Below are 12,144 nucleotides of genomic sequence, written 5' to 3'. Positions count from 1 at the left end.
CTTAAAACTTTTATAGTGGCTCATTGAATAAGTGAAAACTCAAAGCTCTGCCCCTTCTGCTGTTGTGTGAAATCGAACAATGTCTCTAACAGTTTTTTCCCTTGGGCCCTGCCTCTGTGCTTTGAATGCAGACGGTGTAGTGGCTGTGAGAAGATTTCTCTCACCCTGTGTTTCTGCAGGCCTGAACTGATTTTAAATGTGCTGTCAATTATTGATAGAAGGATCCTGAGGAGACCCTGTCAACATGCAAATCCTTCACGGGCACTGCTTTATCTCAATACAGAACAGACACACACAATTTGTCAGTTAAGCCTCAGAGAAAACTTCCTTTCTCTGCACTGCACTTCTCCTCCCTTCCTCTGGATGGTGCTCTATTGGCAGCGGTATTGACATAAGTATTATGCTTCTTCTTAATTATACAACTGATATTCAGCCTTTCTGTTAAGTAACAATCCTAATAAGAATATGATACATGGATGTTGCTTCTTGATTTACGCTTTCTTTTAAATGACCAGCAGGGGGTGAGTCCACCAGTTACTAAATAAATCTGATTGTGTGAAACTAGAGGAGATTACTTATATCCTCTCTAGTGAACACTTTCTTTTTCAAATTGCATAACACTATTTTTGACAATTTCCCCTGACTTCTTAAGTATTTTAGGTTACTTTGATTAAATTAAACACTGTAAAGCTTTGAGAGTAAACTACACAGAGTGATAACCAACACTAACGTTCAATTGAATTTATTGCTATTTATTTCAGACAGTGTTTTCTAAAATTGACAATCTCCTAACTTAAGACTCTCTCAAAGGATTTAAGTAACACCACAGTAGGGTGACAGTGGGTGTGAGTATGTGTGTATTTGTGTGAGTCTGAAGCTTACTTTGCAATAACACATGCACAGTAAGCACACTTATACATACACACATACACAAACATGCACACGTGCACACAGTGTCTCTGCAGGCCTGAATTATCTCTCCAGGGTTTTTAGGGTGGATTTGTTCAGGATCACAGGCTCCTCTCCCATTACAGGTCTAATTAGTTTCTTTTCAAGGCCTCTCTCCTCTTCTCCTCTCAGCTTCACAACAGATTCCCTGCTAACCTCCTGCAACCTACTTCCTTTTTCACTCACATCCGTCTTTTCTTTTTTTTTCCTTATATCTACTTTTAACAATTTTAAACTCCTGGGTAATGCATCTCGCCTTTATTCTTTCAAATCATTGACTGTTTTGTACTCCTACACACCTCAGCAACTGTGCCGCAGATTCATCATTGTTGTGTTTCTTATCTGCAAAGTGCATGACGTCACAGAGAGCAGAGAGGTGATGGGCACATCTCCCCTGTATGCTCGGCTTATCTTTGACCCAGAGTCCCGTGGGACGTAGTTATACGGCGCAGCAGGGGGGAGATAGCTGCAGATGAAAGCAGAAGGGTAACTGAAAGACTGCAGAAGTTAGAAGAGGGGGAGAATCAGCAAAGAAATGAAAAAGAGGAAAGAGCAAAGAGAGTGAGGAGTCCACTGGGACAGATGGTGGGTTTGATGCTTGTGTGTATCTGTGAGGAACCTCGACATGATTGACATCAGTTGTCATAATATTATATAAATCCAGTGTCACTAACAATTCTGAAATTTAAATTCTATATTTACCTGGCATCTGTTACTTCAACAACAATGTGTGTTTGTGTTGATTGACAGTTGGCAGGAAGGAGTTTCAACGGAGTTCAGAGGTCACACGTTCACTCCCGTCTTCCCCAAAGAGGCTGGCAGTAGTTCCCCCAAAACCTCAGTCCCCAGGTGAGTCTTACCTTGAAACCAAGACATAACACAAGTAGCTTTTTTTTTCTTTTTTAACATGACAATCATGGCTTTGTCTTATTCAAGTGTCAGTGAACCACATTACCCTGTAAACCCTATATAAAAAAGGGACATACATTCTGAATATTTTACTTCATACACACCAGAAAACTGCACTTCAGACCTTTGCCCAACAATATGGGTTAGTGCCGTGTTCTCTTTGGCTTTACAGCTCTGATATAAATGCTAACACAAAATGGAGACACTGGAATAAAACTGTATCATTGTTTGTGTTATTTATGCTATGAGCTTTCACCAGGCTGCTGTGTGAGCTCTACCTGGGCTGTACGAACAAAGTTGTTATAGTTCTCTCATATTTTCACTGACTCTTTGGCTCCTAATCCTCCTCTTAGGACCTAAGAGATAGAATACCTTCCTTAACCTCTCCAAAAATACTTCTTATGATGATGACCTCTTCTTAATCCACCCACACCAAGAAGCAGCTTACATCCTCTCAGATATCCGAGTCTGGATTTGATCCATGAAGTCTGGACTTCTCTTCCTCTTGGCTCTGCAGTGCATAAATGATTTTCTTTCAGGTTCGCAGAGGGCCACCCCGTCGTTCCTTGCAGAGTTGGCAACATTTCCTCAGGCTGCACCTCTTCTCTCTGTGCTTACTTTTCTATCTTCGCCGAGGTGGTGCTGTTACCGTTCACCCTTCCATCACCTTCATCTTTTGCTGGACCCAGTTTCTTCCTACTCAAAATCAGAACATTTATTTCTCCTCTCTGTTTCTCAGCACTATTTGACTGGTTTTGTGGATTTGGTTGCGATTGGTAAATCTGTTTCTCTGATGTTGCTAGGTATTTTGTTATGAGAGGAAAATTTACCAAGCCTCAACCACACCCCTGCGGTCTCTGCACCCCCGCTAAGTCTGCTATCAGCTTTTCAGTTTGTTTCTCATTGCATCATTATCCCTCCTCTGCTATCATCAGCATGCTGCCTTCACACTCAGTTCCATGAACACATTTAGTATTCATTCAACTCTCCCTAACCTTTCAGGTAGATGTCTAAGTATGTGTGGAGGAAGGCATAATTTACATGAGACTTGGAGTTTTTCAAAGATAGTGAATCCTAATGTGCCTCTGAGGCAAGACACTGATGGAGATGTAAGCTGAAACACTCACTGATATTCTCAGTTTTCCACATCTTTTAGAGTCAAATCTTAAAATATTGGATGCTACAAAAACACATCTGCCTCTAATTTCTCTTTTAATGTTAAGTTGACTCGTTTTCCCTCATTTAAGGTTTGCATTGCACTGTCAAGTATCTCTCCCCAAGCTTCTTACTGCATTCTTCGTCTCACCACTCTCATCTCTCATTTACTCATGGCCCTCAGCATTCCCCTTTATTTTATCCCTCCTGCCTCCCTCTAACCAATCTTTCACTCATTACCTGGGACCCTGCACCCCAAGCCTAGCCTCGTGTTGCCATGGAGACGGCTCCTCATGCCTCAGTAGCCCTGAATGATGTGGTTGAGGCAGGTGATGTAGAGCTGCAGTGATTTCATTACTGTGTGTGTGTGTGTGTGTGAGCATATTCGGGCGCACAGACTCGTGTGTCAGCCTGTGTGAATACAGAACAGGCATATTTCAGAGGAGATCCATGCATCCATGGAAGTGCTGTGTTTCTCCACAGGCTGGTGTTAAGACGGAGCGAGGTAGAGGTGACTCCCTCGTAGGTTAATCTGATTGCTTGTATGTCTAATGCAGCTTAATGCTCGTGCCCCCCTGAGAAAAATGGTGCACGAATGTTTGTGTTTGTTCAGCCTTTAATTTTCCCCCATAACTAATAGGTCAGGACCTGACACTGATGTGGCTAATTCTTTGACACAAACACAACACAAGTTCTACAATATAAGCATGCTGTAACAGTGTCTATATATTATGTAGGACGCAGCTCAATCATTTCTTTATATCGGTCACATTCATCATGATTAGATGGTCCATCATGAGGAACACTGGGCTGAGAATTACCCCAAGGCTTCCTCTGTAGAAAAGATTCAATTAACTTACCTCCATTTATCATGTGAACACAGTCATTAGGAATAGGTCAGGTCAGATTTCCTCTGGTTTAATACTCATCAATTCCATCATCACAGATAGATGAGATGTGTTCTAGTTAAGTTTCAGAATGAGCACACAAATTATTTACACTACAAGGATGGTGCTGTTAAATTGTAGATACTGAAGTATTAAATATGAGATGTTCCCATGTTTTCCTAAAAAATACTATATGGACCTTTGGGATCCTAATTTAATTTTCTGTATTTGCTTTCCTTCTCTACAGTCCAGTCTGGGCAGCGGCCCGCAGCAGCAGTGCGAGGGTCAGCTCCCTCGGGGTCTCCTCGCCGCGTGGCTCCCCTGCGCCTGCAGCAGGAGCAGCAGGAGAGCCTGCAGAGAGAGAAAGAGGAGGCTCAAGAGAAAGAGAGAGAGCGACAGGCTGAAGAAAGAGAGAAAGAAGAGCAGAGGGAGGAGGTAAGTTCTTGGGAGAATCCACAGCACCACTTGAAGTTTGCACTTCTTTTATATAAACTGTTTTATATTCTGTCACTTAGGTTCAGAGGCTGCAGGGACGCTGCCAGCAGCAGGAGAGGCAATTGAGAGCTTTGAAAGAAGAAATGAGGAAGACTTCCTTGGGTCTGGAGGCCTTTATCATCACCACTCAGCATTACTGCCTAAAGGTAGTTAGTTTCAACACTTAAGACATACACTAAAGTAGCATTTATACTGCTTTACACTTTGGTTTATCAGACTATACCTAAACCAAAGCTGGCTCCCCATAGACAGAGCAAATCTACATCATATCCACCTTCTTATTAATCAACTTTAGATTGTCATGAGGCTAATTTGTTATTCCACGTAGTTAGTTACACAAGCTTCCACATGTTAACTCGGCACACATTCATCCCTCAGTGGTAAGATCTAAAGCATTGTCCAAAGCAGCATGATAAGCAGGAGTGATTGCACCACAGGAAGGTTCCTACAGAGTTCACTGTGTCATGGAGCCGGTTTCATCAAGCTCTCTGGGTCTGATGGAGTGTTTTGGCCTCTGAGGTGCCATAGCTGTAATACTGCTGACTGCCTAGGGACTGTCTCACTTCTTTATGGTCACTGTCTGAGAGCTGCAATTACCACTTTCAGTTCACTTATAGCAGACAGGAATGGTGCAAGTGAGGCCATGTTTGAGTATGTAAGAGCTCCCCCTGGTGTCTGGAGTTATGAACAACACAAGCAGTTAATTGCAGGTGTGGAATAACTGCGACTGGGACTTTTTAAAACTAGATACTTTTAACTGTCCAGGAGTGGTTTTCTTTTTTTTTGTTCTTGTGTCAATTTCAGCTTGAAGTTGTTTGGTTTGACGACAAAAGCCAAATTTTTTTAGACCGGCATACACGGAGTGATCTGTTTTTAGCCATGCTAGCTCACGACTGAAGTGCTGTTTTTACGTAAGAAATTAATAATTTACCCAACCGCCTGCACAGAAACGTTGTGTTTTGGGCAAATCAGCAAATATGTGCTTGCTTTCATTTTTGGCAAACATGCTACTTGAAACAGGCTTAATATCAACAGGTTAGCAAAATATAAAGATGAAATCCAGCAGTTACGCTGGACAAAAAAAAAAGAGTACGTTCTTTTAGCATTAAGCTCAAAACGCCACCTTCGAGCTGTTAGCACAACTTTACATCCTTCGCTTTTTTAGCTGTTACATTACACCCAGGTTTGATATTAGAAACAGTTTTGAAGCTAGCCTTTCTGAATTTTGTTTTTGACTTTTCAGAATAAAACGACTGAAGAAAATCAAAGAAAACTGTCCCAGGAAATGCAAATGATCAGAGAGGAAATGGGTGAGTTACAATTTAACGGGCATTATAACGGCTTGGTTCTATTAAAGTCTAATATTTCACATGTTAAAAGGAGTTTGCATTGGTTATCTGCCATATTGTTCACTGATCTAAAACTGTCTATGTTTCTAGTGATAAAAGAAAATAAGACAATTTTAACTGTTACAATAGATGTTCCTTATTTAGTAAACACAGTTTGAGTTAAAATGGTACACCTGAGTTCTGAATTTGTACAAAATGTTAGATAAACGTGTGTAAGAGTAATTCTAGCAGGGCTTCAGGCTGCGCTAACAGCTTATTCAAAAAGTTAAACAAGAATTCATTGAAATAAACACAAGATTTGCTTGAATTGTGACATCAACAGTTTGATGAAACTGGGTTTTCAAAGACACCATCCTGAGATAAGTAACATTTTTATGAGCATGAACTCATTTGGAGCTACCACAAAGCTTTCAACGGGACATGATAATGCCTTAAAATGAGTATACTACCTACATCTTTGAGCAACATCATAAAATACACTGGTTATTCACAGCATCCAACTCAGCGCGATGGGAGAGGCTGCACCTTGAGAAAACAGCTTTGGAGGTGGGGTTTGAACGAGAGCTTCAGGAGCTGCAGCTGCAGCAGGAGGCTGAGCTGGCTGCTGTGGAGGAAGGACTCCGAAAGTGTCACACAACAGAGAAAGAACACCTGAAGGCAGAGCATCGCTCAGAGATGGAGGAGCTGAGGACACAACAGCAGGAACAGGTGAGAGAGGCATCATGGGAAATTTTTCTACTTTATGTAAGAACTAATGTGGCAGGATCTCTCAACATTTTATCTGATTAGTCACTAAAGGGCATCACTGTTTTATTTGTTTGATTGTTTGTTCATTTGTGCATTAGGTGGAGGAGATGACAGTTCACCACCAGGCAGCCATTCAGGAGCTCAGAGACATGCACAACATCACTATGGCAACACTGCATGAGGAACATGCCCGTACCATGAGAGGTTTGATTTTAGACCTCATTTAAAAACCCAGTATGAAACCGGGACTGCGCAAACAACAATAACTCAAAACAGTAACATTTCTAATGTTCTCCCAATTTTGTGTGCAGACTTAAGAAAAGCTCATGAGCAGCAGAAGATGCTTCTCGAGGAGGATTTTGAGAAACTCAGAGTTTCTCTGCAGGTATGATTCTAGTGCAGTGCATGCGTGTCTGTTTTTTGCTGATGCACTTTACCGAGGTGCTGAATATTGTGTGAATGCTTTGCAGGATCAAGTGGACATGCTGACATTTCAAAACCAGAGTCTGAGGGACAAAGCTAAGCGCTTTGAGGAGGCTTTGAGAAGGAGTACAGATGAACAGATCGTTGTGAGTACAGTAGTCCCACATGGCTGAATGTACTGTGCTAGAAAATTCTCCCAATCTCTTCAAATAGGTTAATTTCCAGTTGTCTAATTATAAAGTGTACAAGCCTCATCAAATGTGTAAATGTGGTTGGATTCCTCTCACAGGATGCTTTGGCTCCATACCAGCACATTGAACAAGATCTGAAGAGTCTGAAAGAGGTTGTTGAAATGAAGAACCAGCAGATTCACCAGCAAGAGAAGAAGATCTCTGATTTGGAGAAAGTGGTAGGCTCAGATAGGCTGTCTATATCCCCACTGTCTAAAAACACTAAACTGTATACACACATGACCATGAGACTTAACACACGTGTCTGGTGAATGAAAGATTGCTTTGTGGTTATATTTTACTTTTGAGCAGGCTCAAAAGAACGTGTTCCTGGAGGAGAGGGTCCAGGTTCTGCAGCAGCAAAATGAAGATTTAAAGGCCAGGATTCAGTTAAACCTTACTCTATCCAGGTAGGTATCATGACTGTAAAGAACCATTTTGAAAAAAATTATGCTAGATGAAAAACTACTTTTTTGCTTCATGCTGTTTCAATGTTCTTTTGTGTTTTTTCCCTGCAGGCAACTTTCAGAAGAAAATGCCAACCTTCATGAGTCTGTAGAGAAGGAGAGCTCGGAGAAGAAGCGTCTCAGTCGCAACAACGAGGAGCTTCTGTGGCGTCTCCAGACTAGCCCCCTCATGTCCCCTTCCTCCTCCCCTTTGCACCGATCCTTCTCCACCTCCCCCGTCCCCTCCTCTCCCTTCTTCTCCTCCTCACCTGTGGCAGGTTGCGACTCCCCCACTCACTGCCATGGTTGTCCTCAGCAGGCTCAGTACTGCTCTCCCTCCCACAGAGCAGCCGCTGCCAATCAAAATCTCTCCCCTGGACCAGCCACGCCCACTCACAGGGCAGCAAGCAATCAGAATTATTCCCCTGGCCCTGCCACACCAACACACAGAGGGTCAACCAATCGCTGTAACACAGCTGCTTGTTTTAGCTCTCTGCAGAGATAAACTCACGTCTATCTCTTTATCTGTTTTCTTTCCCTGGTATTCTTTTAATTCTTTTGTTATCTCCTCCTTTTTGAATGTGAATGGTTTCTCTGTTCACTCTGGAGAAAAACAAACACTGATCTGAACATATAGAAATACAGAGTCCTGAAGAGTAGACTGTACATACTGTATGATAGCGTCCACATGTAGTGAAACCTCCTTGCGTTAGTAGTCATGAGTCCTAAAAGATAAAAGCTGTATAGATGGGAGGTAGCAGACTTTCTGAGGCTGTGTTGACCTTATATGATCATATGTCCTGGTTGATCCAATCACAAGTAGACTGTTCTGGGTGGGTCTGATCACATCTAGTATGAATCTCTAACACCTACTGGTGTCTAGATCTTACTTTCTTATTCTGTATGAAGTGAACACATCTCCTCCATCATCTTTAAAATAGCGCTATTAGTTGATAAAAACTGTTTTGCAGGCTCACAGAAGAGGGACATAGTGACCAAGAAAGACTCATTTTTTTAACATAAAGTCTCAAGATATGTTCAAACAAAACATCTGGAAAGTAATTTCAACTTGTTCTTCATAGGAGTTTTGTTTGTTTGTTTGTTTGTCATCATGAGTTGGGAAGACAATGGAGGAGGTCAACACAACATTGGATATGCTTAATCCAATCAACCATTGGTTAGCATTTTAACAAAGAGGTGGGTCGCAAGAGGGTTGGATGAAACTAACTTGATAAAACATACCTATTTAGTGAGCATTGCTTGTCATATTACTATCATAGTCAAAATGAAAAAAGAAATTATGCAAAACTACATAATGTTTGTACACAGAAAAAAGTAGGGACCAAATAGTTCTTCAAACTTGGCTGCAAGCATGTTTAATGCTGCTCCAAATATGCATTTTAATTTGAGGTGTATCTGGGACTCCTGTGCTTTTGGAGACAGCCTCAAGCGGTCATCTGAGAAAGCCCAGTTTTTTATACTTCCACATTGGCTTCATTTTTGACTCTGGCGGTTCCTACTAGGCCCAAACCAGTTCTTATTTGTTTTTGGATCACTCAAGGTACATTTGAATATCAGGTTTTAACAGAACTGTGATGTGTCAAAACAACATCATGTCCTTGAAAATGAGCTACACTCTGTCTTCTCCTATATCAGTTTTCGTCCTCAATTCTGTTTCTCGTCAGAAATCAAAAAAGTCCCTACAGCAAAGCGCCTTACACTTTGTCATGCCATCTCGTCAGCAGAGATAACTAACTTTTTTTTTCACAACAAGCTTTGGGTAAAGATTTGATTTGTAAATTCAACCTCCTCAAGGTGTGTTTGACATAATCTATAATTCGTCCAATGCTGATAGTTTAGCGTGTGTAGGACACCCTCGTTTCTGAACCCCCAGCCATTTTAGTTGCAGAATACAGAGAACTTGATGTACAAACCTTACCAGGTCTTCCTACTGCAATCTTACCACATGAGCTATAACCTTCACTTTTGGGATCCCTCAGGTCAACTACGCAAAAACTACATCTGCCATTTTGTATTTACCTCAGCGGGAATGTGCAGTCTGTTGTGTCTCTATCTCAACAGCAACAACAACACAAACACACAGTTACCAGGGAACTCACAGCTAAAGGGGGAAACCCAACACAGGAAACTCTGTTTTTAATGTTGTGCATTTCTTTCTGACGTGATGTTTATAAATTATTCTTTTCTTACATGTTAGTTGCTACTTAAGCAAGCATGTACTGTGACAGTCTTCCAGTCTTAATGTGAAACTTATTATTGCTGTGACCTGTCTATTTATTGAGCTCCGGATGTGAAGGAAATGAATGGTGTTTGTAATTGTAATAATATCACCTGATGGGACAAAGTGGAATATGTGGTGCACCCCAGGAGAAGTAACACATTTATATGTTGTGTTCAGGGGAGTGTCTTATAATATAATATGAATCTATAAGCTATGTAAGGTTTAAATACTACAGGTTAACTCTCTGTTTACCTTTCTAGACCTGTGTTAACCTCTTCATAACCTCTTTGTTTATGTGAATGACACTTCTTTTTTCCTTTGAGTGTCATGTTCAGACTTTTACAAGCTAAACTGAATTCTCAGCTTGTGAGGATAAACTGTTCAGGGAATTATTTTCTAAATTTAGATTAGAAAATTTTCAATTTCCTTTTTATAGCTTCTCTACAGAACATTATACACTCTCAAGATTATTTCCCAAGATAACTTTCCACTTATGTGGAATACAATAGAGGAACCAAGCTTTGGTATTTAAATGATTATTTTATTGCTTACAGTATCTCATAGCTGCCTCCTGTACTGTAGTCTACTGACTTGCCCTCAGGGTCATGATCTTTCGCCTGGCTTTAAACCATTAAACATAAAGAAATGCTGTAACATACAGTGTAATTTTAGTAATTTACGGGCACATGAGCAAACAAAGCTGTTAACAACTACACATAGAAGTCAGCTGTTGTACATATGAGAGGCCAGTGAGAGAAGATGGGGATAAGTTGGCGGTTGCTGTGGGCAGTTGCAGCAGCATTACTAAAGGGAGCAGGGTTAGTGACTAATGTAATATTGTTCAAGTGAAATAGATGCATGATGGGGTGAGGGTTTTAATATTCAGTGCCCCTGGTCACTTTTTTCTGTTTGTTACTTTTTACCAGCATGTAAAGGAGGACGTCTCTGGGCTGCCAGATTTTTCAGTAATAGTCTTTTAATTGCGATACCAGCACTTTTGATGGTTGTGAAAAAGTAACGAAGAAAAGATCCTTTCACAGATCTTCAGAATTTTTGTATGACACGTACACAGGGTTAAAAGCTCTTAAGCGAACGAATGTCAAGTACAGCATAGGAATTTGAGAGATGTATCTCGATTCTCATTTCTTTTTTATTTTTACCTACACTGACGATTTTGAGAATGTCTTTGCATAATGATCTAATTGTAAGAATATACCAGTCAGAAAGTCACTGTGGTTTTGAGTACTTAGAGTTCACCTACGTCACTGAATGATTCTTCAGATTCTCTTTAAGGTCACTTTCAGAGCAAAAAATACAGGCTACACAGATGCAACTAAAATGATTGTTTACAAAAGTTACTGGTTTGATCTTGCATTAGATTGTTCACCTTTAAATGGACTGATTTCTAAACAATGAACTGGTATTGTAATGACCCTTCAATGTGTCCTGTGGACATCTGTGTCTCACTATGCGCTGAATGTCAAAAAATGTAATGACTGCATTTTATACAAGCCATCCATGTGATTTTGTTTGATACAAAAAGGACCTCTATGTAGCAGCCATTTAACATGTAGCACTTGGTTTAGCCTCCCCGCAAGAATCATGGGTAATTTATCAAAATCATTCAGAACTGAAGCGTCCATGTTGATTTTTAAATGCTGCTGTAGCAAATGTTTCCATGGCTTGTCATTTCCAGCACTAGAATCAGATTTTGTGGTGGTAAGTTGTAAAGTTACCCCTCCAGATTTGGTCCAGAGACAAAGTTTACTGAATTTGTTAGTTCTGGCACTGATTGTACGTTTGAATGTAAATACATTTACAACATGAGTTGTGTCTTTAGTGCACCAGAAGGTAATAGAAGCATGTTTTTTCTGTCTTTGCTGTTTTCTGGCTCTCCCTTTCTCTTCTTTCACCTCTCAGCATCTGTGATGGTCAAACTGTAAGTGTAGTGTAGGACACCTGTAGAGGAATGAGGAATGAGGTAGTTCAACATGTAATGTATACATGGTATGTTGATGCTTTCATTTGTACTTTTTGGGGAGAATTCAGTATTAAAATACTTCTGAAAAAGTCAGGTGTTGCCAGTGTTTCATTATGAGGTTAAGTCTTACTGGGGGTGTTTTCTGTATTTATTCTAGAGCGACGTCAACTACATTGCTACACACTCTAGAAATGACTGCCCTGGGTCAGAAGCATTAACGTATATACAGTATTTAGACTAACAGGTTAGGAATGCAGTAAACAGTAGCTCATTAACCCTGTAGAGCCTGACCCATAAAAAAAGACAAAGAAAATTCTAATTTTGGGGGAACT

General features: G+C 40.7%; 1 protein-coding gene across 2 annotated transcripts in view; it reads left to right on the top strand.

Moving 5' to 3' along the window:
- Positions 1 to 11,881, top strand: part of mtus2a (microtubule associated tumor suppressor candidate 2a) — a 47,525-nt gene extending 35,644 nt beyond the window's left edge. The window contains exons 6-16 of one of the 2 annotated variants that reach the window (XM_074673157.1): positions 1,699 to 1,797; positions 4,147 to 4,334; positions 4,415 to 4,540; positions 5,638 to 5,704; positions 6,237 to 6,451; positions 6,589 to 6,694; positions 6,802 to 6,875; positions 6,961 to 7,059; positions 7,203 to 7,322; positions 7,456 to 7,553; positions 7,662 to 11,881. In XM_074673157.1, the coding sequence (XP_074529258.1) occupies positions 1,699 to 1,797; positions 4,147 to 4,334; positions 4,415 to 4,540; positions 5,638 to 5,704; positions 6,237 to 6,451; positions 6,589 to 6,694; positions 6,802 to 6,875; positions 6,961 to 7,059; positions 7,203 to 7,322; positions 7,456 to 7,553; positions 7,662 to 8,094 (1,625 nt within the window). In that variant the 3' untranslated portion in view covers positions 8,095 to 11,881. Of the gene's footprint in view, positions 1 to 1,698; positions 1,798 to 4,146; positions 4,335 to 4,414; positions 4,541 to 5,637; positions 5,705 to 6,236; positions 6,452 to 6,588; positions 6,695 to 6,801; positions 6,876 to 6,960; positions 7,060 to 7,202; positions 7,323 to 7,452; positions 7,554 to 7,661 lie in introns of both variants that reach the window. The other variant, XM_074673155.1, reaches the window with a different exon arrangement.
- Positions 11,882 to 12,144: the final 263 nt, after the last annotated feature.

This window comes from Halichoeres trimaculatus, unplaced genomic scaffold (genome assembly GCF_033239565.1).
Source record: "Halichoeres trimaculatus isolate MK-OKI-2021-1 unplaced genomic scaffold, fHalTri1.1 fHalTri1_scaffold_6, whole genome shotgun sequence".
NCBI classification, from domain to species: domain Eukaryota; kingdom Metazoa; phylum Chordata; class Actinopteri; order Labriformes; family Labridae; genus Halichoeres; species Halichoeres trimaculatus.
Note: the sequence above shows the minus strand (reverse complement) of the source record. Positions and strands in the feature narration are given on the sequence as shown.